The sequence below is a fragment of the Xenia sp. Carnegie-2017 genome, unplaced genomic scaffold (assembly GCF_021976095.1).
Source record: "Xenia sp. Carnegie-2017 unplaced genomic scaffold, XeniaSp_v1 HiC_scaffold_1, whole genome shotgun sequence".
In the NCBI taxonomy this organism is placed as follows: Eukaryota; Metazoa; Cnidaria; class Anthozoa; order Malacalcyonacea; family Xeniidae; genus Xenia; species Xenia sp. Carnegie-2017.
The window spans coordinates 4,379,693-4,405,347 of record NW_025813402.1 but is presented as its reverse complement, the minus strand read 5'-3'; the positions used below and the strand labels follow the sequence as shown (position 1 = coordinate 4,405,347).

Sequence of the window (25,655 nt, the reverse complement as noted above, 5' to 3'; positions counted from 1 at the left end):
GGCACAACCAAAATCTCACGGCACAAACAAAATCTCACGGCACAAACAAAATCTCAAGGCACAAACAAAATCTCACGGCTCAACCAAAATCTCACGGCACAAACAAAATCTCACGGCACAAACAAAATCTCACGGCACAACCAAAATCTCACGGCACAACCAAAATCTCAAGGCACAAACAAAATCTCAAGGCAAACAAAATCTCACGGCAAAACCAAAATCTCACGGCACAACCAAAATCTCACGGCACAACCAAAATCACGGCACAAACAAAATATCACGGCACAAACAAAATCTCACGACACAACCAAAATCTCACGGCACAACCAAAATCTCAAGGCACAAAAAATCTCAAGGCAAACAAAATCTCACGGCACAACCAAAATCTCACGGCACAACCAAAATCTCACGGCACAAACAAAATCTCAAGGCACAACCAAAATCTCAAGGCACAAACAAAATCTCACGGCACAAACAAAATCTCACGGCACAAACAAAATGGCACAAACAAAATCTCACGGCACAACCAAAATCTCACGGCACAAACAAAATCTCACGGCACAACCAAAATCTCACGGCACAAACAAAATCTCAAGGCACAACCAAAATCTCACGGCACAAACAAATCTCAGGGCACAACCAAAATCTCACGGCACAAACAAATTCTCACGGCACAACCAAAATCTCACGGCACAAACAAATTCTCACGGCACAACCAAATCTCAAGGCACAACCAAAATCTCACGGCACAAACAAAATCTCAAGGCACAACCAAAATCTCACGGCACAAACAAAATCTCAAGGCACAACCAAAATCTCACTGCACAACCAAAATCTCACGGCACAAACAAAATCTCAAGGCACAACCAAAATCTCAAGGCACAAACAAAATCTCAAGGCACAAACAAAATCTCACGGCAAAACCAAATCTCAAGGCACAACCAAAATCTCACGGCACAAACAAAATCTCAAGGCACAACCAAAATCTCACGGCACAAACAAAATCTCAAGGCACAACCAAAATCTCACGGCACAAACAAATTCTCACGGCACAACCAAAATCTCAAGGCACTAACAAAATCTCACGGCACAAACAAAATCTCACGGCACAAACAAAATCTCACGGCACAACCAAAATCTCACGGCACAAACAAATTCTCACGGCACAACCAAAATCTCACGGCACAAACAAATTCTCACGGCACAACCAAAATCTCACGGCACAAACAAAATCTCAAGGCACAACCAAAATCTCACGGCACAAACAAAATCTCACGGCACAACCAAAATCTCACGGCACAAACAAATTCTCACGGCACAACCAAAATCTCAAGGCACAAACAAAATCTCAAGGCACAAACAAAATCTCACGGCACAAACAAAATCTCACGGCACAACCAAAATCTCAAGGCACAAACAAAATCTCACGGCACAAACAAAATCTCAAGGCACAAACAAAATCTCACGGCACAAACAAAATCTCACGGCACAAACAAAATCTCACGGCACAAACAAAATCTCACGGCACAACCAAAATTTCACGGCACAAACAAAATCTCACGGCACAAACAAAATCTCACGGCACAAACAAAATCTCACGGCACAAACAAAATCTCAGGGCACAAACAAAATCTCAGGGCACAAACAAAATCTCACGGCACAAACAAAATCTCACGCACAAACAAAATGGCACAAACAAAATGGCACAAACAAAATCTCACGGCACAACCAAAATCTCACGGTACAACCAAAATCTCAAGGCACAAACAAAATCTCAAGGCACAAACAAAATCTCACGGCACAACCAAATCTCAAGGCACAAACAAAATCTCACGGCACAAACAAAATCTCAAGGCACAAACAAAATCTCAAGGCACAAACAAAATCTCAAGGCACAAACAAAATCTCACGGCACACACAAAACTTCTCACGGCACAACCAAAATTCCTCACGGCACAAGAGCAGTATTCGAAGAGACTGGGACTGATAAACATAAATAGAATATGGCGAAAAAAGAAAGCAAAAGTTCTTTTGAAGTTGCGAAATTTTGTTGTATATGTGGCACAGAGCACAAAAGTAATGCCAAATTAATGTACACAGTGTGGAATAGGTAAATTATATCTAACTTTTCTAACAAGATAATTGAAAAATATGTGGACAGTGAAAGCTTTATATATGAAAGCTTTATATATGAAAGCTTTGAGCGATATATATGAAAGCTTTATATATGAAAGCTTTGAGCGACACATCAATATTCATTTCTTTAGAAATAATTGGCCAAGGGAAGTGACGTGTCAGTTTACCGTAAAACTAAAATATCGAAAATGACGAGCTTTTTTCCATTATTCACTATTCATTAATTTTAGCATACTACTTAATCTTTTATAGTAAAATACGGGGCGAGAGCTATGTCTTTGTATGTCTGCAGTAAAGATGATGTAAGAAGGAGCAAGGAAGATAAGAAGTCTGATACTGATGATGAACTTGATCAACCAGCAAGAAAACAATTAAAGTCTGTAGTAGAGGAGGATAAACCATTGCTATCAAGTTACAGTATCAATTTGACAATGACAAGATTAGTTTATCTAACACCCAATGGCAAGATGATGTGATTATAGTAGATTTTTGGCCTTATTGCAGGCCGAGGGTGATTTTTGCAAGCAGCTTTTTGTCAAAGGGCGATCTGGACAACCAGCTGATGCTAATTATTTAGTATCATGTTTCGTGCCATATTATTCAGAAAAAAGAAGCTCGCGGCATGTGATTGAAGAGGGAATGATTGACTTCTTTCAAGATGTGCTAATGAGTATGGAAGACCAGAATGTAACAGGCTATGTAGAAGATCTGACATGGAGTGATGGAGAAGATAGTCTTGGTAACATGCAAGACAACATGGAAATGATCACTTCCCTGTCTGCAGATCTAACACCATCAGGAGTTTTGAGGTGGCAATCAAGTTAGGATATTATTATCTCATTATTTTGTTTGTATCATAATGTACATATAAATATTGTATATAGAAACAAAAATTAAAACCACTTTTTAATGTAAAGGAAATACCAGAATATTTATTATCTTTCATAAGCAATGTTTATTAGTGTGAATTGTTTATTTGCAGGTAATAAGAAATCTTCACGTTGTTTTTACAATGAATCCATCTTCTTAAGGACTGAAAGACAGAGCCGCCACTTCTCCTGCATTGTTTAACAGGTAAACATCTGTTAATGGAAGGATAAGGCTTTTGCATGTGTTACGTCCGTTTTGAATGTCAATTTATCTTAGTTTTTTTGTCTTTAATTCATTCGACATATGTAAAGTTTGAAAGCGGGCCTTAGTTAGCTTCATGTTACAACGAATTTTGTATTAACCATACAGATGCGTATTGAATTGGTTTGGTGATTGGTCAACTGGTGCACTCTATCAAGTTGGTAAAGAATTTACGAGCAAGATTGATTTAGACAATTCATTGGTAAAGTTTTATTATATTGACTTATGTTTACTATAAGTACTTGGTAAAATTATTTGTTTATTTTTTCATCATTTAGTATCGTGCTCCAGACTACATTCGTGTTGTTTATGAAGGATTATCGATTCCACCTACTCACCATGAGGCAGTTATCAACGCTTTTGTATTTGTACATCAAACTTTACATGAAGCAAATGCTCGTCTTGCTAAACGCGGAGGACGTTGTATGGCAATAACTCCTAGACATTACCTGGATTTTATTAATCACTACGTAAGTTTTTGGGACTTTAAATTTAGTCTAAAAAACATTGTTGTCTCAATGTAAACATTCTCAAACGAATGCTATACAGTCAGTGACGTAGTAATTTTTGAAAGTCGAGAGGAGGAAATATTCATGTAATCATGTGTTTAAGAGGGGGAAACATGCTTTTATGAATATCACCCTCTACACCCTCAATTATCGAATTGACTTAGTCACGCCACGCATGTTCAAAACAGTCACGCCATGCGTGTTCAAAACAGTCACGTCACGCGTGTTCAAAACAGTCACGTCACGCGTGTTCAAAACAGTCACGACATGCGTGTTCAAAACAGCACGTCACGCGTGTTCAAAACAGTCACGCCCCGCGTGCGTGTTCATTATTTTCCTAAATCTTTTTAAAGGTAAAACTGTACAACGAGAAACGATCGGATTTGGAAGAGCAACAACTTCATTTAAATGTTGGTTTGACAAAAATAAAAGAAACTGTTGAGCAGGTGCGTATGTTGATTGTAAAACAAAATACAGGAATGCTCTTCCTTTGTTTTATGTTTATTTTGTGTTTAGGTCGAAGAACTTCAAAAAAGTTTATCTATGAAGAGTCAAGAATTGAAAGCAAAGAATGCATTAGCTAATCAAAAACTGAAACAGATGGTACGTACGTATGTTCGTTTGTTTCTCTTTTCGTTGGTTAACAACCTTGTGTGGTTTTTTTTACCATTTATCCCCTTTTATACCTGTATGTTTTTCATTAATCGGGTTTTGTGTCTGTTTATTCAACTTCACTCTTTCTGTAATTTTCTCAATTTATCTCTTGATTAAATGATTTTTGAATGAGAACAACATACATTTTAGAAAAAAGTGCAGTTTCGAGCAACATAAGTTAAGTCAGCAACCTGTCATTGTAGCTGTAGTAAGATTTACCAATAAATAATTTTCTCTGAATTTTAACCTACGTAGTATTCATAGAATGTTGTACAATTATCGTATCCCCCCGGTCCACTTCGGTTTCTACGACAAGTTCCATTATGTATTACATTATGTGTTCTTTGTTATATTTTTACGACTAAGCTTGTTCTAATGAATCAATTCTATTGTTGTTTTATGTTGCAATCTTTTGTAATTTAATATATCTTGTTTCATTATTTCTTCATTATGACTTTCGTGCCACATGTTTAGTTAAAAGATCAACAGGAGGCAGAGAAAAAGAGAGTGACTTCTACAGAACTTCAGGCGGCTATTGCGGTATGTTTAAACGTTTGTATCAACTTTTTAAAACAATATGTTCATGAAAAATGTGATCAACCGTCTACAGCAACAAACAGTAAAGATTAAAGAAAAGAAAGCACTTGTTATGGACGATTTAGCGCAGGTTGAGCCTGCAGTACAAGACGCTAAACAAGGTAATGTTTGTGGATGTCAACTGTCTATGTTAAATTTAGTGGTTAAGCAAACAAGTCAAGTGATATGTGGCGTTTTTGTCTTCGCTAAAGTTGCATTTTTATCTAAGCTATCTTTGTCCTGCTTTAATAAAAACAAAGAAAAGTTAATCCCTGTATTATTTCACATTCTATACATAATCCCATTTCTTAACATAAAGCGTTATTTAGAGAAGTTATTTTGATCATATTTCTATTGCTCTAATTTCAAATTTTTTTTATATTTAGCCGTAAAATCAAATAAAAAGCAACATTTGGTTGAAGTGCGTTCAATGGCCAATCCACCTCAAGCAGTTAAAGTTGCTTTGGAGTCTATATGTTTACTACTGGGTGAACAGGCAGCTGATTGGAGGGCCATTCGCAGTATCATCATGAGAGATAATTTTATTCCAACCATTGTTACTTTCCAAACAGAAAATATCAGATAATTATTGCCCTGCTTTAAAATTAAAATTTTTGATCAAGTACCTGTGTTCTTTATTGGTAGATAACTCATTTTATTCAACTTTCTGTATTTATTTTTTGGATATATTTCATCATCACGTTGTACAATATCTATCGCGATGTGTGATGTTCTGTTGTTATAATTTTGCTTTATATAATGATTGTTAGCTACGCACAAATCTGATATGTGCAAGGATGTTACGTACGTCATTCCTTGTTCTACAACTGCATTGTGCCACATAAATTTACCAACAGTTAATGTGACAACTATCACCTATTTGTTCAGACGTTAGCTGAATGTTACATGAATTTTTCCCTTTTTTACATCTTTAAATTGAACACAGAGTTAATGTGATAACAAACGGGTTTTGAAGTATTTCGACAGTTCACGAGTGATAACGATATACACCCCAGTTGTTTACTGTTACTATAGAGTAGTGAGAACATGACATCTTTCTATGAAATATGTTCTAAATGTTTTTTATTTTTGCTGTCTCGTAAACTCTTTTCCTTTTTTGATTTGTGTTTTACGTATTGTGTTCTATGTAACTGTAGTGAAGAAGTTCGCGCTCAAATGTTGAACAAGTACATGTCTCAGCCAGACTACAACTTTGATAAAGTCAATCGTGCAAGTCAAGCTTGTGGTCCGTTAGTGAAATGGGCCATTGCACAGGTATACACATATCCTGCTTAATTTTTTCTCATTGTGGTAGAGAGAAAGATCTATGGATTATGTATATTTAAACATCTTTATAAAATATACTGTTTTGATGATAATAATTCGAAAACTTCACTATCATGCGATTAACTTCATTTAATTTTGTAAAATACATGATATAAGCTACAATAGTTCAGATAATCATGTTTAGTATTGTATATTCACATTAAATTGCAGTCAAAAGTAATGTGAATATGTATATAAAGCATTTGCTCGTGTGATTATCTTTAATTAATGATTTTTTTACATTGAAGGTGAAATATGCTGATATGTTGTTGAAAATAGAACCTTTACGCCATGAACTGAAGAGTTTAGAAACTGAAGCAAGTGCTGCTGAAGCTAAGGTAAAAATATCTCTATGAAATATGATTTTGACAAAATAAAGCGGGCAACGAGTTGTGTTTATACACAATGATAGGAATTTAATGAATACGAAGTTGTTAAATAAAGTACCTCAGTCTCACCGCTTACAATCTTTTTAAATTTCTGTACACGTCACTTGAAATCGCCTTTACTTTTGTTAAAAGCTATACGTCGTTGTATTTTTCTTTAATCATGTGAATGGAGAGTGTAATGTTACCATTATGATAAACTTGACTAGGCTGCTGAAATTGCCAAAGTTATTACTGGTCTGGAGAAAAGCATAGCGCAATACAAAGAAGAATATGCTGCCTTGATTAGTGAAGCACAAGCGATAAAGACCGAGATGACGGCTGTTGAATCAAAAGTAAACAGGAGCGTGGCATTATTAAGGAGTTTGTCTGATGAACGCAGTCGTTGGCAAGACACAAGCAACGCTTTTCAAGCTCAAATGGGAACCATTGTCGGTGATGTAATGCTATCGTCAGCATTTTTGGCTTATGCAGGTAATTTATGTTTATTTGTCATATTAAAGCAATGGTTTGCTGCAATAATAATTTATATGACTAACTTGCAGGATATTTCGATCAGCAGCTTCGTCAAAATTTGTTCACAACTTGGAGTCACCATCTTCAACAAGCTGGTTTGGAGTTTCGCCATGATCTTGCTAGGACTGAGGTGGATATTATAGGAACTCATTAGGGTTTTTTAAATATCGTATCCGTATATACCCTATGTGGATCTATTTTAAGTTGTGTGTTTGTTATTGTTAAGTGTGTTTGTTAAGTTTAAGTTGTGTGTTTGTTATTGAGAAGAACAGTGTTAGATTTTTGTTGCTATTTTTTCTTTTCATGTTGACGTTAAAATTGTGAATTGCTAGATTTTTTCATTGTTGTTTTTTAGATGGGTTTTGTTGAAAAATGTTCATTTGGCTCCACAATGTTGGTAACATTGGAAAACAAACTACACACTTTGAATCCTCATGCAAATTTCCGTCTTTTCCTTACTATGGAAATTAATCCTAAGGTATACGAAAATTTCTACTTTGTTTTTCAAAATCTCTTTTCTAAAATAAATATGTTTGTGGTCATTGTTCAACTTTATCCTGTGTAATATCATATTGTATTTCTGCCATTATTTTCATTGTTTCCTAATTAAAATTTAATGGTTTTTTCATTGAGGTTCCTGTGAATTTATTGCGAGCTTCCCGTGTTTTTGTATTCGAACCTCCTCCTGGCATAAGAGCAAACCTTTTCCGAACTTTCAGTACTATTCCTGTATCGCGCATGTGCAAGGTAGATAAACATTACGGATACTGAAAATACATTTTTCAACAATATATTAGCACGATCAACTGATATTTTGTAACAAAGGATATTTTGTTAGCAGAACTTCATGTTACATTTTTATTACGACATGGCATGAAATATAGGATTATAACGATAGACCGAGGACGTACATTGTTTATCCATGTACATAACATAGTTGTTATTTAATACTACACTTTTGTCTTACAAATATCACGTAATATCAGTTATTTACATCATTGATATTTATTTAAGGCGCCAACCGAACGAACACGTTTGTATTTTCTGTTGGCATGGTTACATGCTATTGTACAAGAACGTTTACGTTATGCACCATTGGGTTGGTCCAAGCATTATGAGTTCAGTGAGTCTGACCTTAGAGTTGCCTGTGAAACCATTGACACGTGGCTTGACATTTCATCCCAAGTAAGTTGGAACTATCTTCATTTTTATTATGAGATATGTTAAAGCAGCTCTTGTCCATTTGATTGGTCAGTTTAATAGTTAAGACTTCGAAAATATTTATATAAAGTATTTGTATTGTAAAACTGTTATACTGTTTATAGGGTCGGACAAATATATCTCCTGACAAAGTACCATGGGATGCATTGAGGACACTTCTTACTCAGGCCATATATGGAGGGCGCATCGATAACGAATTTGATCAGGTGAATACACGATATGATCATGTGACCAGTGTAACGGCTTACTGGCTTTGATTTTTTTGTTTTCAAACATTTTCAACTGTTTTCATCATTGCTCCCCTTGTCCTTCATTGTTTAAGACATAAGTACATTTGAATGTCCTTCGTTTTTGAATTTTCGCCGATAATTCATATATGGAGGTAAAATGCAAATAAACTCACATATCAATATCTTTTGTAGCGTTTGCTTTCTTCCTTTGTTAATCGATTGTTCACAGTCAGCAGTTTTGAATCAGATTTTCCATTGGTATTGGATGCTGATGGTGTTAAAGGCAAAAATGTTAACATGCCAGATGGAATACGGTAATTCAAAATGTCTTTACCATAGAATGTTAAAACTGAATTTCATCATTTGAATGGATCATTACGTCATTCTTTGTAAGACGAAGTTTAGCATACACATTAACGTGCCATCAAAAATGGCATAAAAAGGCGTGATATGCCCATATATAGATAAATTTTAACCCTTTTTACGCCGTTTTTACCACATCTTAGGTAGCACGTCGTGTTTTGTAATAAAATATATCATCCATCCAAAGTGTGCAAACACTTCGACATTACTGTCCCTTCACCATGTTGAAATAAAAGTTTTGTGTTTATCATTTAGACGCGAACAGTTTGTACAATGGACAGAAAAATTGCCAGACTCTCAATCGCCATCCTGGCTTGGATTACCAAACAATGCTGAGAAATTATTGCTAACTGTTCAAGGTTGAAAATGCCACTTTCAGATTTATTTACTGTCACTATGTCGTACATACATATTAGTATAACGTATCTTTCTTTTACTCTTATATATATTAGGTCAGGCACTTACCACCAAACTTCTGAAGATGCAAAATATTGACGATGAAGAAGAATTAGCTTACTCTCCGGGATTAGACAAGTCAGTATATGCAGTCATATAAAGCATCTTTTCGTTTTCTGAAATCGTCATTTTAAAAAAGTCATCAATTCTCATTTGATCAAAAAAAAAGCAATCATTGTCCTTATCTATTAAATATCACTTATTTTTGCAGAAACCAGTCTCTGATCTCTAATGATACTCGTCCAGCATGGATGAGATCGTTACATAGCACAGCCACTAATTGGTTGGCAATGGTACCGGAGGTGCGTCTACCCCAGTCCAGTAGAGTAGCCTGCCTATAAATTTACTCCCGCCATGTCAGTAGACACCAAATTTTTGCTTAGCTGGAGTAAAAAGTCAGGCTGGCTACAGTACTGCCCTAAGTGAAATAACTGACCAAAATTTAGTTCTTTCTTGAGAGCAATTCTGGACTTTATCTTAATTTAGGAACTTGTTGCCTTGAAACGAACTAATGAAAACATCAAAGATCCTTTATTCCGATTCTTTGAACGCGAGGTAAATTGTGACGGCAAAAATCACGTCTTTAGTATAAAGTATCGTTATTATCTTAATGTTGATACTTTAAAACGAGAATGATCAGAGATTCCTTGCAAAGTGAACTGTGAACAAGTTCAAACAATAATAAATCGTCTAAATCAGTTTGGTCAATTTTTTGGTATAAAAACCCGCAGTATGATGTGGTTTGTAATCTGTTTATCTTTCTATTTCGTTGAGCAGGTAAATGTTGGAATAGGATTGCTTAAAACGGTCCGTGGTGATCTACAAAATGTTATTGGTTTTTGTGAGCAAGTAAAAAAGCCAACAAATTATCTAAGGAATGTTATAAGTGATTTGATGAAAGGTACGACTAAAATTTCTCTTTTATTCACAACTGTGCACACAGAATATATTTTTGTCAACGAAATATCTCCGTAGCACATTGGAATCCTATTTTTTAACATATAATTCTATGTTTCTCGTATTTTGTTGCTATTTATAATTTCATGTTTGATGTTTTAGCTATTCTTCCCAAGAATTGGCGTCGTTATACAGTTCTATCAGGTCTTACTGTCATTCAGTGGATTGGTGATTTCAGTGACCGTATACAACAACTTCAACAAATTTCTACCGTTTCACACAGTGGATCTAATAAAGGACTGAAGGTATGACAAACGTCCACATAAAACCATATATGTCCTTATCATTTACGTTCGTTGCTGTTTACTTCTTCACTTGTTGCTAAATTTACGTTCGTTGTTGTTTACATTTTCACTTGTCGCTAAATTTACGTTCGTTGTTGTTTACATTTTCACTTGTTGCTAAATTTACGTTCGTTGTTGTTTACTTCTTCACTTGTTGCAAATTTATTTCGTTGTTGTTTACTTTTCACTTGTTGCAATTTACGTTCGTTGTTGTTTACTTCTTCATTGTTGCTAATTTATTCCATTGTTGTTTATTTCACTTGTTGCATTTATTTGTTCTTTTTCATTCATTCCATTCCATTCCATTCCATTCCATTTATTCCATTTTTTCCATTCCATTCCATTCCATTGTTCATTCCATTCCTTCCATTGTTTACATTTTCACCATTGCAAATTCGTTGTTGTTTACATTCACTTGTTGCACTTCATTTGTTAAATTTATTCGTTGTTTTTACTTCTTCACTTGTTGCTAAATTTACGCTCGTTGTTGTTTACTTCTTCACTTGTTGCTAAATTTACGCTTGTTGTTGTTTACTTCTTCACTTGTTGCTAAATTTACGCTCATTGTTGTTTACATTTTCACTTGTTGCTAAATTTACGTTCGTTGAAACTTTTAAACATCAAGGATTGATGAAAGCCATCACTTATTTGTACTTTACGTTAAAGTTGTTCAAGCTCTCTTTCATATCTTATTAAAGGTAATTCCGACATTTGTAAAAGATCTTGATCAAAACTTTTTTTGTTACGTAGAACCTGCGTGTTCATCTTGGATGGTTGTTTGTCCCTGAAGCCTATATAACAGCAACCAGACAATATGTTGCTCAAGCTAATAACTGGTCTTTGGAAGAGCTTTCCCTGAAGGTACCCTTACTCTCAAATATAGTTTATCTTTAGTAATAATTGCAGTCGTCTGAATATATTCAAGTTGTTTAAACATGTTTTGTCACATTTAGATGACTATATCACGTGGGAAGAATGAAGAAATAGAACTTGATGACTGCAGTTTTGGTATTACAGGTATTTAAGTAGGATTAGATTGTTACATTATGCTATTTAGCGATATTGAGCGTAAAGTCAGTTTAGAAGTTAATGCTTATTCTGCATGAATTTGAACAAAACTGTTTTTCTTGACTCAAATTACGTGTGTGAGCAATAAGTGATGTTCTCTTTACTCTACTGATTATTTTTTGTTTAGGTTTGAAACTTCAAGGTGAAAAATGTGTGAATAATCGTTTAGAGCTTGCGACAGTTATCACAACTGACCTGCCATTGACGAGTCTTAGTTGGATCAGGTAGAAACAAACATTTGCTTTTTGTAATTATTTATTTCAAGAGAACATGTGTTGTAATTATTGATGTTTTGGTGATTTCCAGATTTTCTGACGATGATAAACTTTCCAAACAAGCAAAGGCAAGTGTCTTTAACTATCAATATATGGTCTTGTAGAAAAAAAAGTCTAATTTGAAGTTAGGTAGTATTTTATAACGTCCTTGAAGGTTTAATGAACATATTTTGTACTTCTGTTTAGGTCACACTTCCTGTGTATCTTAATCAGAATCGTCGCGAGCTTCTTTTCACTGTCGTAATGGAATTTGTTGAGCAGGGGGGTGATCACCGCTTTTATGAAAGAGGGGTTGCTTTCTTGGCATCTTCAATGACTGGCTGATATGATTTTAAACTAATTTTAGATTTGGCAATTGTCCTTTATTGACTTAGCTAGTTGTTGTGAATCTAAATTAAAATACTGTGAGGCGTATCTGGAGGTCATGCTAGTCAAAGAACTTTTTTTTCCGTTAAGAACATCTTTGAAGAACACTATTTTTCGCTTAACGTAGAAGCCAAATCACCCATTGTGATATATTCCACCCAATTCTACCAAACATGCCGTTGTGTTATCGTAAGTGCTTTTACACAACCTATAATTTGTGATTATAATTTGAAAAGAGAACTGCCTTTTGACGTTTTATGATTATCTCAAAAACAAAGATGAGACCGTGTGGACTCAGGAAGAAGTAGGGTTTTGTCTCTTTCAGATCCACTGAAGCAGCTCGTTCTTAGTCTTTTTGTAGACATAACGCGCGGTCATTGTCAATATTATTTAAATGCGATAGTTTTTATCGATCATTTTAAAACCGTTGTTTACGTGACTTAAAAGTAGGTTGTATTGTTTTTACTGTCTTTATGAATATACTTTATTTTGCGCCCATATGTTTGACAGGCTGGCCTCGTGTACGCTTGAACCTATTTTTATGTTCGTACTTTCAACTACACTACAAACGAATTCCGAACAAATAATGTGATAAAACTTTTATTAATCTCATCAAACGTTAATTATGCCACAGATAACTTCAACCAACAATCTTATCTTTTAAAGCATTTTCCATGTTTAGGTATTCATGATAAATTTACAGCATTGAAATCATTTGCTTTACATTTTGATGTTATCATACAACAAAGCAGTTCCATTTTTTTCTCCAATTATGAAAATATTCTTTTAGTATAGTTTCAAGAGCATTCCCTTACTTCTGTTGACAAAACCTGGGTAAATTTTAATGTTTTTTTTCCAATGGTTAAAGTATAAAACACTACACGTAAAAGCTGTAATCATGCCACTGCTTGTTTATTGAAAATAACGGAAATTAATGTTTTAGTGATGCAAATTAGTTACGAAATCATTTTTAATCGTTAACAATAGTGCTTCGTTTAACATTACAAGGAAATAAAACAAAAGTTGAACAAAAATAATTATGACATATGAAATAATTAGGACGACATATAACTACATCGTACAAAAATTAATTATCACATATTTAACTGAATCAACGATAACATTGGAAGTCACGTGAAGTTCACGTGAAACGTTAAACATAATAATAAACTTCAACTTCATCAGGTGTAAAGTAGCGTGAACCTGCAAGAAGATCTTTGGTGTTGCTACTGCCATAACTGTAACCAGATGGAGGACGATAGGTGTTTCCAAAATTGGTGTAGGAATGTTTGTTTTTGTTTGCGTTGCTTGCAATGTAGAGGTCACTTGCTGCTCCAAATGTTGGTCCAAAACTAGGGTTAGTATAGATGGCGTGGTCGCTGTTACGATAAACCGGGGATCTAAATGGACTTAAATTGTCTTTGTTACGAAGTGAGAAAATGTAATTACTGGAACTGCTTCGATAACCACTTGAACCTATAAATATAAATTTATGTTTAAACTGGTTGTTACATTTTATATTTGATGGGCACAATCAACATTTCTCTCGTACTTTATTTATTAATAAATGTTTATAAAATTACTAAACAAGAAGTAAGAACCAACTCATCAACAAATTTAAACAAAGACAAAAATTAAACATTCACCATTATAAACATACATTGAAATATAGCAAAACTTACCACCCCAACTTATCGTTGAATATCCTCCAAAAATGTATTTACCAACTTTAACTAAAGTTATAGTTTTTCCTCGAAAGTCACATCTTGAGTGGAAAATTCTTGAATCCCATACATCAATGGAGGCTCTCCAACAACAAACCAATTTTCTGAATGAAAACCAATTCTTTAATTGTTTCAAAAAACTTTCTGGTTCATCTTTGAGTATTGTTGAAGCCGAAATATCACCTAAAGATTTTGTTCAAGAGATTAGTTGACAAATGTCAATTAAAATCGTTTATGGCGATTTGGATTGTTGGAAATTAACTGGAAAAAAAAGCGCGTGACTTTCTTTTATTTCAAGTTCAAACATAGATGTACGTGATATCAGATCATCTTGCATTTTTGAGCAAGTTACTTTTAATGTAAAGTCATCAATAAAAAATTTTAGACTGTAAATACGTACGTGAAAGAAAAGAAGAAAATCTTCTGTCCAAAGAAATATTTAGGGTTTTTATTTCATTCTCAAGGTTCGATATGCCTTTGTTCAGAGTTTGTAGAATCTAGAAAATAACAGTTATTATAGATTCTAATAAACTCGTCATTATAATTGCCGTGCATGGCCAATTAGGTTTTTGCATTTGCTCTGATTAACCTCATTCTGATTCATAGAGCACTTGAAAATCTTATACCATAATTTCTAATTAGCAGTTTTTTAACGATTTTGAGCATGTTATTAGTGTTAGGTAATATGATACGTAATATTTTATATTTAGTTACTGAATCATAATCCTATTCATTGTAATTAATGTATTTATATCATATTACGTATCATATTACCTAACACTAACCATTCTGCACTGAAGATGGCATTCTGATAATGTCGAAACATGTTTGCTCTCAAAAAAATCGTCGTTTTTCTCAAGTGTTTTTTAAAATCTTATACCTTTTTTAAGTTTTTTTCTTCAGCCAATGCCTTTAGTTGTTTATCTTCTTGGACATAAAGTTTATTTTTGTCTTTACGATAAACCATCATTCCTTCAATACTTGGAACTTTTTTCATGGTGATATTATCTGGTACAACAATCATCTGTTAAAGTAAACATTTAGCCTAAGTAAGTGAAAATTAACATCGTATTTACATGTATACTTTTGATAAAAAAAATTGACGTGAAAAATACTACGAATATTTGTGTGCTCGTGAAACGAATTAATTTTATGAAAGTGACACGTTTTAATTGAAGAATGATGAAAGAAACTCGAAAATAAATTGCATATATTATCACTTACTCCTTCGTAAAATAATGGTTTATTTTTTGTACAACGACCCTAGCAAAATAAAAGACACTTTAGCATTTCTGAAGGATGTGTACTTTCATCAGACAGTGCCGGATTAACCTAAGGGCAAGAGTAGGCAGCAATCCTGGGGCTTTCATATACTTCAAGATGGATTTAAACTTTGTTGCTGTAGAACAAAGAGAAATATTTTGTTTATTGTCAAGGAAAAATTAGCTACGAAACATACTAAACTTAGTTTTATTTATTGGGAATATAACCGAAGATGTGAGTCGCTTATGCTGCCCATAGTATTCAAATTCCACAGATTTCGTTTGCCTGGGGCTAGGCACCTCTTAATCCGGCCTGTCCTTAGATTTACCAAAATTTCTTCAATCACAGTTATTTAATAACCATTTGGTTGATTATAGATGGATTGATTCAATTTTTAAATGTTTGTATGACATATTATATTCATCATTATAATGCCATGACAGCAATTATACACGTGCACAACATACTTTCACAGGTACTTCATTACTACCCAGTAACTTGTACCAAACAGCATTTCCATTTTCTATAACTTTGTAATCCATACAATTACTCCATATTCTTTTAGGAATGCGAGAACGCACCCAAAACCATGTATAAACATTTTTCTTTATTGTTCCACCATTCTTTGCCACACATTCTTGAAAACAATAATTTTTCTTGCCATTCTTAGGACCATAACATCCACAGCACTATATATTATTCAATAATACGTAATATACGTTGAGACAAAGTTTATTAAGAATGAGATAAAATGATGATTATAATCTAAATAATTTTTCCTGCGATTACGTTGTTTTAAATAAATTGACAAAACTGTGAACTCCTTTCAATCTAACGAAAAAAACAAACTGAAAGAAATACTTTACGTGCATAATGTATCACCAAAACAGTTGTCATTTATACATCTTAAACTATTCTTATTGACTTTATCTATCAATACAGTGCACAACAGTATTTGAAAAGATTTACCGGCCTGCGTTAAACTTGTCCAATCTATACAGTAAGGTCTTTATCTGACATAAACCTTACACTCATGATTGAGCTAAGAGACTGAATTTTATATTCTTAAAACAAAATAATTTACAGACAATAATAAAAACCTTTCTGTTGTCACAGCCAACTAATGCCGTCGCTCCAAAGTTTATCCCAGAAATTTGATTCGTTGTGCTGTAGCTGAATTTTGAAAAATGTTAAGATGAAATTTTTTCCCTGCTTTTTAGTATATAGAAGTATTTAATTTTAAAGAATCGCCATGTTATTAAAACAAGTTTCTGTTTTCTAATTACTTCTTCTTCATTTTTTATATCCTTGCATACAGTGGTACTGGCGAGATTTCCACTTGTTGATTCGAAGAGGGGGGGGGGAAGAATCTCAAAAAATTACATCTAACATAATACACTTACTTATTTACGTAAAGGTTGATGATAAACGTCATCATTCATAAATACACAAAATATGTATTTTAAAGTCTAAACGTCTAGATGAACAGTAAATGTGCGTAAAATTGTTAGCTTTAAATAGTTGTCGTTACCTGAATGCTCCAGAAAAGGCAATTTGAATGGGAAACTTGTCAAGAAAAGAAAATCCCCACGGACAGGGTCTGTTTAAACAATCGTTCATTTTTGCCTACAATCACAAAATTATGTAAAGCAGGACACATTTTTAGAGATCCTATCATTGATATGAGCTCGAAAATAAAACCATTTCTTTCATACCCATCCAAATTTGTTTTTCATTGTATGCCAAACCAAATTTTGAGCAACGAAAATTTGTTGTTACAACGTTATCAGTGATCAGATCTTTTACGTACTTAACATCACCAATCCCTGGTGATGTATTTGTACAGCCTCCTTTGTTGAAAATCATCAAATTTTTCAATTTACGTGGATTTTGAAATCTGTAAAACCTGAAATTATTGACATCGACTAAAATTTTTTTTTTGCTGAGGAAACTATTTGCAAAAGTAATCATTTTGTACCAATGAGCTTGAGTTGTCTTAAAATCATCTTTAGTGGCCATTTGTACTCTAAAATCAACCATTGGTGCCTCTCCTAATGAACTTATCCAATGAGGTTCACCAAATGGTTCCACTGTCTTGTTGTTTGATGGTACTGTCCATGTAACGGATGTATTTTGTCGACCAATCAACATGAACCCACCACCATCAGTCGTCATGTCACAATAAACCTTTAATGAAAATAATCTCATCGGAATTTTAAAATTTGTTCACGCCTAAAATCAATAAAAATTTTTTAAATATATTTATAAACGAACATAATAAGTGAGTTGAAATAATGTTGCTCCATAATCTGTGAAAATAACATTGATCTTATATATTCTTACCCTTTTTGGTTTCTTTTCTCCAAGTGTTATCCAATAAAATCCATCTTCAGCTCTTGGATCTTTATTCAATATGGTTGAACAGTCGTATACTGGGTTGAAAAATTCTCCTGGAGAACTAGAACCTGTAAATAAACAATTGCAGCTATAGATAATTTAGGCATCATTGAACTACTGAAATAAACCATGATATCATATCTACCGTCTACTGTTCTCCATGAAAAAACACCGTTAACATTTGAACATATCAAGAGTTTAGGTATGTTTTGTCGATCACGAACCAGCGTCATCTTTTCACTGCTATTTTTATAACATAATCCTGGGTCGTTTCCTTTAACCACTTTGATTTTCTAAGGATAATTTCAATTTCTTCATTAGATTCGTATTAACGTTTTCGACGTTGAACTTATAATTTGCCAAAAGTATCGGAAAGAAAAGTTAGTTAAAGATGTTCGTTAAGTAATTTTGTTTTGTTTTAAATACAGTCGGTTAAGTTGGGCTTTTGGTTGGGTTTTCGTTATTTTGCCGTTCAATGAAGAAAATATATTAGTTTAGCCATTCTTATGTCAACAGACATTAAATTAGGATAAAATTCAAGTTCCAAGAAGCAAAACAATGTTACTATTGACTTTGTTACCACAAACTGAGGATTTCCTAAGATCCCAAGTAGGAGCGCGACAAGGAGATACAAGCTCTTCATCTTTTGTTCTCTTCAATATGCCGTATGGGAGCTTTTGTGACCTCAGTAAATCTGTTTGTTTTTTGTTACCGTCCAAGGTGACGACCTCAAGGTGATAAGCATTCATCTATGGGGTGCCAAATATGGGTTTTTTGATTATCATATAACGATTTTTCGACACCATTGTTAGAACTATGTTAGAATTAAATTTTTCTAATGACCACATCTAGTACTTTCGTTACGGTAAATAATCAATTTTAATGCAGATAGTTTATCAGCAAATAATCACGAGAAAATAACGAGTAAATTTAGTGAAATCAATTGACCAGATGACTGCAATTTGGTTGTTTAGCGAATAAGCTTTTTGGCACGGTGGCACGGATTTGATAAACAATTCATTACATTTTGGTATAGTAACCATTTCTAGAGCAGCATTCACTTTGGTTGTATCAAATAGTACGTGTAATTTTACCTAAAAAAATGCCTAACTTCTATTAAGCGCCTGTCTCTATCAAACGCCTGGGGCCGGTTGCACGAAGCCTGGATAGCGCTATCTATTGGATAGCGAAAATTTTCAAACTTGTAAAAAAGATGTTTATATTTTTTACAAAGAAATTTTGTAATCTTCGAAACAATATTCTATTTCAGTGATTGTGCACAGTTTCGATCGTATATTTTTCTGTTATAAAAGATTTTATGAACGTTTCGAAAAATTTGCTATCCAGTGGATAACGCTATCCAGACTTCGTGCAACCTGCCCCTGGTGTCTATTAAACGCCCCTCTCGTGTGAATTCGATCGTAGTCGTTATCTGTCGTAAAGACCCGTGCAATTGACTTTTGCTGAATCACACGATTGACACGATTATTCTCTCTCGCACGTTTTTTAAACATGGCGGATACAAGTAAGAAATTTTATTAAAGAATAATTTCTTTTTTTTGTATTATTCTCCTATTTTAATTAAGAAATAAACTAACTTACAATTATCTTGACTCCTTTTTTGTCAGGTGGAAAAAAGAAAGGCAAGAAAAAGGGAAAGGGCAAAACCATGTTACTTACAACATTTTTATCTAATGACACATCAAAGGGTAATGCGAACAGCGTGGTGTATGCTGCCAAACCAAATACTTCCACAAGTTGGGCAGATGAAAGTGAAGATCTTCCTGTTCATGGTACGTATTTTTATTCATATGTTAACATGGTTTAAATCACAAAGTGACCATTCAACATGTTGATCTTGTTTTGCTGACAAATTGTTATAAATCATTTTATGGTAAGTATTTCTTGTAGACTCGTGTTGGGTTCACTGAACGTTCTCTCTCTATAATAGCTTTTTATGACACGATTTCCATGCTGGATAACGAATTTTCAGGCTATGAAATCAATATTAAACTTTTGTGTTTGTAATGGCTTTCAACCAGATTAGGTGGCCCAATGCCAAGATTAGCTTACGTCAGTATTCAATGACATACCTAGTTACACAACCAAGTAATTTTGGACTTCAGTGCTATTATATATGTAATAGCATGGTTTTGAGTGCAATTTGGGAAAAACATTCACAAGTAAGTTTTTCAAATGCTCAAAATTGCACAAGTTTGAAGGACGAGTTCTTGTTTTCCAAGTTGCACGAGAAACTATGCTATTACTTAGTAATAATATACATGAAAAAATTTCTCAATTCCCTTGATTTTTAATTTCAGCATATGTACATGTCAGCTGGCCAGTTATTAATATAAACTGGCTCATATTTTTTAATTTGTTCAGATAATATTTTTCACATCACCATAACTTTCACTCATGCAGCTAGAACAAGGTTTCTTGTTTTAGTAGTGTTTGTATTTTTGTCCAGAAACTTGCAAATGATGAACTGTTGGCTTGGTCGCCAAAGAAAATCTACTTAAAACTTATGCCAGCCACTGTAATTGCTTAGTTTACAATAATGAAACTTTCCTGCCTTTGAAATATTTTATCTTGTTTTGCTCTTATATTACTTCTTAGTTTGACTAAAAAAGAAATTTGCCCTGGTGTTTTGTATTTTTCCACTTGTATTTAGGAAAAATTGCACTGCTCTTAACAAATCAGAATTGAGAAATTTTTTCTTGTATGCTATGATAAAATTTCCTGTTTGCAAAACCACCTTCAAAATTTGCCTTGGCACTTTATTGATGTGAAAATACTTAACATTTGAGGGTTGCAAGTCACCTGCTTTTCATTGTGAGCATTTAAATATTATTTTTAGTCTAAAATTCTGTAGCCTTCATGTTAAGTAAAATCTAGTTAATGCATAATTTCCAATCAGTAAGCATCTCTATTTTACATTATATATTAAAACATTAAACATGTGTATTGATAAAAATTATTTTATTGAAGGAAATGTTTCCTGGACTGATCCTTATGCTGAACCTAAAGAATTACAGCGTTTTGTCTTACCTACTGCTCCACGATCTGCAAGGGCTGGTAATATTGATATATCTTCCATACCTAAGGGTCCACCATACACAGCTTTTCTTGGTAATTTACCATACGATGTGGATGAAGATGATATTTTTCACTTTTTCCAAAGTGTGCAGGTATTGCAGTTTGGAATTCTTTTTTTTATGCTTACAGTTTACGTATTTATCTTTTTGAAAAGAAATTTACTAGTTCTTTACAAGTTCACTGCAACTATCTTATTATCTAAATTTATAATTATTTCATAAATCAGCTTTGATGATTATTGATTTGCAACCAATTTTATTAGATTTAACAAACAATAATCACTGCCCACACTGGCTGGAACCCACAATAGCATTGATGAAATATTCTTTAGTGTTAATCTCCTACATGGTTGAAGTGAAAATCATCATTTAGTAAGATTTGTAACTCTTCTAAAATTTTAATCACCCAGCTCTTGGGGACATCTTTAACCAGTTAAAATGTGTTCTTTCCTGGTTATCAGGTTTTATGAAGCCTTCCTTTCTCTGTTTCATCCAGCTCTGTCCATACAGTAGACACATAAACTATTAGTATGTTTATACTATCAATTCATATTTAAAAAGTGACCTGCTTGCCTTTGCATAGAATCTATTTGTTACATAACATACTATTTTTCATAATCTCTGCTTAAGAAGTAAAGTTTTGTACGTAATGTTAAATTTTTAGGTGAAAGATGTTCGTTTGCCTCGAGAATCAGAAAATGGAAGGTTGAAGGGTTTTGGTTATGCAGAGTTTGATGAAATGCATGTTTTTTTAAAAGCTTTGGAACTTGATGATCGGGTATAAACAACATTTGTAGTCTATGTGCATTTGTATCTGTGTGTTTACTTGTGTGTTTATCTGCATGTGTAGTTTCATTTTAACCAGCATCTGTTGCTGCTTGTGTATCTTAGCATTTACCCTGTGTGTTTACCTGCATTTATACCAGCTTAACTGCATTTTTACCTGTGTGTTTGTACCTGCATGTATTTTTTTATTAAGAATCTACATTATTATATTTTCTTGGCTACATACTGTTGTATATTTTCATTGTTTTTTAGTGTTTTGTATGGACAAAATTTTTTTCTCGTTAGCCATTACAATTGTTTTGCTGCACGTTAGCCATACTAGAAACATGCATTTAACATCACACAAACTTATTTTTTTGTTAAATATAAGTAAAGATGCAGAAAAATATTTTGGCTTTACCAATAAACTTTACATAAATTTTAGACTTTAAAGGGAAGGCGTATTCGCGTTGATGTGGCTGGACAAAGTCAGGGCACTGGTTTGTTTTTTTCAACTTTTATAACAAATTTTATTTATATCAGTTGTCATTTTGTCTTGTATAATGCTTTGACGTGAGGAATATTTGGTAATATGAGGTTGTATTTGGTGATATAACGTGTGGTAAAAGCTATCTTTACTTTAGGTATTGCTTTTTTACTTTTATTTTAATTTTTTAGATAAAGAAAAAGACAGCAGAGTTCGTGATCAACCTGCTGAATCTGATGGGGATTGGCGAGCTAATCAAAGAAATTATGCTCCTGTTGATCGCGATTCCAGGAATATGGACTATCGTGATCAGAAACGAGGTTTTGGAAATGGTTTTTCCAATGAGGAACGCAATGATGATAGACAATGGCGTTCATCTAATGAGAGAAGGGATGATTATGGTGATAGAGAAAGCTATGGTGGTCGACAGGGATATGATAGTAAGGATAGAGATGGATATAGGAGTGGTGATTTTAGAGATAAAAGAGGAGGTCGTGATGGCAATGATGTCAGGGGATATGGAGAAAGAGACAGACAGGGATTTGATGAGCGAAGGTCTTATAACGACAGGGGCTATGGTGATCGAGATCGACGATATGGTGATCGAGATCAAGGATTTAGTGGTCGAGGATTCGGAGATCGAAATAGAGGATTTGGTGATCGAGATCGTGGATTCGGTGATCGAGATAGGGGATATGGTGACAGAGATCGGGGTTACGGCGACCGAGATAGAGGATATGGTGACCGAGATAGGGGGTATGGTGACCGAGATAGAGGGTGGTGAGATAGGGGGTGACCGAGATAGAGGTGGTGGAGATAGAGATAGGGATATGGTGACCGAAGTCGTGGATATAGTGATCGAGATCGGGGATACAATGACCGTGATCGCGGTTATTCTAACCGTGATCGTGGTTATGATAATCGAACATCAGGATATGGTAATGGCGATCGCGAATATGATGACCAAAGTCGAGGATTTGGCGAACGGGATGGAGTCTATGGAGATAGTGGTCGAGGATTTTCGAATAGAGGAAGAGAATTTAGAAGTAGAGGGTTCAGTGATAAAAGATTTGGAGATCGAGAATTCAGTAGAGATGGAATGTATGGTACTGATAGAGATTTTGGTGGTGAAAGAGGTGGTAGGGATAGGCCATTTGATGAACGTGATGTTGTTAATGATTCTGGTGATCGATCAAAAGATTCGGAAGATACTCAAGATCGTAGAGATGAGTCCAGGTACTTTTAACTATTTATTATAGTTGTAGTAGTGATATTAAGTTGGATATAAGGTGGTATTAGTTACCAAACTTCTGTTATAGTTTGGTGCAACAAGTGTGACCATATGTGCAAGTTTTTACCAGATTTGGTCGGATGAGCTTAAACACTCCCTCCCAGGTTGTGAACTTTGCAACTATATATAAAGAAAGTGGGGATAGTCTAAGCTCGTCATTCTAAATCTAGTAAAAAATAATGCATGTATTGCCATACTGAGTGTAACTCTACTGGTATCAAGATTGTGGAAGAAACAGGAAAACTCCCTAAATTTAAGTTTCATGTTTCTGTAGACCAGACGATAAAAGAAGTGGTGATGAACCCAAAGATGAAAAACGAGCACGTAAGTTCTAAATCAACATAATTTACCCTCAGCTGTCACTTCAAAAAACTGCACATAAAACATAAGGCAATGTGATTTACTTTATATTTTCATACGCTAGCATTCTAAATCTACTAAATCCACTCTATTTTCGAAAAATTTCCTGCTTTTATACAGAAACATTTCTTGCAAGAAATTTACTAATTTTTTTGAAAAGAGAGCTGCAGGATATTTTCCAACTTTTAAACTTGTTGTCTCTCATACATTTGTCTTTTATGTGTTGTTGTTTAAGCAATTTAATTTCTTTGTTTTCACTTCAACAATTTTTGTAAATTTTGTATTCGGTCAACTTACGTAGGTTGTTATGTGAACGCACAAACTAAAGTTCGCCCAAGTTGTAAACATTTTATGTGTTGTAATCTATGGTGTGTATTCCATACTTGTAGCTACTGAGCGTCGACGCTTACAACTACAACCTCGAACAAAGCCAAAGAATGATGATGTTTCAACTGGTAATGAGACTTCAACATCGTCTGCTATATTTGGAGGTGCAAAACCCGTTGATACTGCAACAAAGAAAAGGAGATAGCTGCTCGTTTGGAGAAACTGAATTCTGAAAAGAATCTCGCAGTGTTTTGATGGTGATCGACGTCGATTCAAGTCTAACAGCAGTGAAGATGGGAAAAGGTAAGAAGTTTAGATGATAATATGTGTTTGTGTTGTATGGTTTGATATCATCTCACGAATTTTTAGGAACGCAATGACAATTGTATCCCAAGTCATACGATTTTAAGAGATTTTAGTTTGTTGTAGCAATTTTCATAAAGATTGTTATTTGTGTAGTCGAGACCTTTAACTTTTCATAAAAGAGTAACGTGAGGATATTTAGCTGTCATTTGTGGTGAAATATAGAAGGGCAGTGATCGCAGCGGCGATAACGAAGTATCACGTGATGGCTTGAAACCTGATCGCGGGAAAGGACGTGGTAAGAGCCCGGGGAAAGGAAGTAAACGTGAGCCGAAGATTGTGGAACCAAAGAAATTTGAGGAGCCAGAAGTTAAGGTGGAAAGAGCTTTCTTTTCATTCTATCTGGTCATCATTTTTTTTTTTGTAATTGTTTTTTTATTCTACAATTTTGTTTTTAGGTTTGGGCTGAGAAAAGTAAATTTTCAGCTTTACTTGTTGAGGAAGACGATGATGTTGATTTGGAAAGTGATGAAGACGAAGAAAAGAGTACCGAAACATGTAAAACTGAAGATAGTACACAGGAAGTTGAGACGAAAGATGATAATGATACTGAACAAAGTAAAAATAGTCAAGAAAATGATCGTGAAGATGATGCTAAACAATGCTGAATCTTTACGCAATTTTTAATGAACATGACGCAAAATATCTTAATTTATTTACCACAGTAATATTTTATTACTTCGTCACAATACTTTGCATTTAATGAAAATAATTTAATCTAGCGATCACCACATTACTGATCATTAATATGTGTATAGCTTTTATTGCTTATTGAGGTAAAATGGAATTTTTTTACTTACGTGAAATCAAAACATAACCGCTTACTTTAAAACAGTGACGCTGGTAATAACCCCTTCCACCCTTCCAGTAATAATTTCATGGTTATAGTCTTAATTTATATAATTGAAAACAAATGTATAAATATGATCTCTTTTCCAGGTTTTGTTATCCTCCCCTCCCTCTTACAAAGACTTGTCGCTAACACTGCTTTAAATTAACAAAAAATATTCTTTTGCAAAAGGATGAAGTCCTGCTTGTTCAGACATGAAAAAGAGAGTTTTGTCAATTTCAATGTTGAAGTTTGTGAAAAGAATTATACAAGACTACCCAGAAAATTGATGTGTTT

General features: G+C 34.1%; 4 protein-coding genes across 6 annotated transcripts in view; 3 read left to right on the top strand and 1 right to left on the bottom strand.

Annotated features, from left to right (window-relative positions):
• The window catches only part of LOC124437385 (cytoplasmic dynein 1 heavy chain 1-like), a 52,110-nt gene extending 39,608 nt beyond the window's left edge, over positions 1 to 12,502 (top strand). The window contains exons 1-28 of one of the 2 annotated variants that reach the window (XM_046987362.1): positions 3,118 to 3,210; positions 3,376 to 3,469; positions 3,546 to 3,737; positions 4,130 to 4,222; positions 4,293 to 4,379; positions 4,905 to 4,970; positions 5,041 to 5,128; positions 5,393 to 5,588; positions 6,164 to 6,281; positions 6,581 to 6,670; positions 6,928 to 7,192; positions 7,264 to 7,364; positions 7,590 to 7,712; positions 7,868 to 7,981; positions 8,249 to 8,419; positions 8,560 to 8,661; positions 8,878 to 8,999; positions 9,304 to 9,407; positions 9,501 to 9,582; positions 9,716 to 9,806; positions 9,991 to 10,059; positions 10,282 to 10,405; positions 10,564 to 10,706; positions 11,496 to 11,606; positions 11,699 to 11,762; positions 11,941 to 12,037; positions 12,120 to 12,156; positions 12,275 to 12,502. In XM_046987362.1, the coding sequence (XP_046843318.1) occupies positions 3,693 to 3,737; positions 4,130 to 4,222; positions 4,293 to 4,379; positions 4,905 to 4,970; positions 5,041 to 5,128; positions 5,393 to 5,588; positions 6,164 to 6,281; positions 6,581 to 6,670; positions 6,928 to 7,192; positions 7,264 to 7,364; positions 7,590 to 7,712; positions 7,868 to 7,981; positions 8,249 to 8,419; positions 8,560 to 8,661; positions 8,878 to 8,999; positions 9,304 to 9,407; positions 9,501 to 9,582; positions 9,716 to 9,806; positions 9,991 to 10,059; positions 10,282 to 10,405; positions 10,564 to 10,706; positions 11,496 to 11,606; positions 11,699 to 11,762; positions 11,941 to 12,037; positions 12,120 to 12,156; positions 12,275 to 12,412 (2,841 nt within the window). In that variant the 5' untranslated portion in view covers positions 3,118 to 3,210; positions 3,376 to 3,469; positions 3,546 to 3,692 and the 3' untranslated portion in view covers positions 12,413 to 12,502. Of the gene's footprint in view, positions 1 to 3,117; positions 3,211 to 3,375; positions 3,470 to 3,545; positions 3,738 to 4,129; positions 4,223 to 4,292; positions 4,380 to 4,904; positions 4,971 to 5,040; positions 5,129 to 5,392; positions 5,589 to 6,163; positions 6,282 to 6,580; positions 6,671 to 6,927; positions 7,193 to 7,263; positions 7,365 to 7,589; positions 7,713 to 7,867; positions 7,982 to 8,248; positions 8,420 to 8,559; positions 8,662 to 8,877; positions 9,000 to 9,303; positions 9,408 to 9,500; positions 9,583 to 9,715; positions 9,807 to 9,990; positions 10,060 to 10,281; positions 10,406 to 10,563; positions 10,707 to 11,495; positions 11,607 to 11,698; positions 11,763 to 11,940; positions 12,038 to 12,119; positions 12,157 to 12,274 lie in introns of those variants that run through there. The other variant, XM_046987359.1, reaches the window with a different exon arrangement.
• LOC124437395 overlaps positions 1 to 18,571 on the bottom strand; it is a 68,714-nt gene extending 50,143 nt beyond the window's left edge. The window contains exons 1-4 of one of the 2 annotated variants that reach the window (XM_046987375.1): positions 18,419 to 18,571; positions 17,984 to 18,131; positions 17,785 to 17,906; positions 17,420 to 17,628 (exon numbers count right to left, since the gene is read on the bottom strand). In XM_046987375.1, coding sequence (XP_046843331.1) covers positions 17,420 to 17,628; positions 17,785 to 17,906; positions 17,984 to 18,131; positions 18,419 to 18,481 — 542 coding nt within the window. In that variant the 5' untranslated portion in view covers positions 18,482 to 18,571. Of the gene's footprint in view, positions 1 to 17,419; positions 17,629 to 17,784; positions 17,907 to 17,983; positions 18,132 to 18,403 lie in introns of both variants that reach the window. The other variant, XM_046987389.1, reaches the window with a different exon arrangement.
• A 739-nt stretch (positions 18,572 to 19,310) lies between these two features.
• On the top strand, positions 19,311 to 23,211 carry LOC124439599 (eukaryotic translation initiation factor 4B-like). Its single transcript, XM_046989866.1, has 6 exons — positions 19,311 to 19,363; positions 19,467 to 19,631; positions 20,830 to 21,029; positions 21,601 to 21,714; positions 22,147 to 22,201; positions 22,380 to 23,211. Exons 1-6 carry the CDS (start codon positions 19,351 to 19,353, stop codon positions 22,970 to 22,972), a joined length of 1,140 nt encoding a protein of 379 aa, XP_046845822.1. The 5' UTR covers positions 19,311 to 19,350; the 3' UTR covers positions 22,973 to 23,211.
• LOC124453461 (eukaryotic translation initiation factor 4B-like) lies at positions 23,015 to 25,335 on the top strand (the record flags this gene model as incomplete). The annotated part of the gene is made up of 5 exons (XM_047004311.1): positions 23,015 to 23,424; positions 23,754 to 23,803; positions 24,229 to 24,469; positions 24,695 to 24,844; positions 24,928 to 25,335. Coding segments are annotated over 3 exons (603 nt in total), but the record flags the coding sequence as incomplete, so codon positions are not given.
• Positions 25,336 to 25,655: the final 320 nt, after the last annotated feature.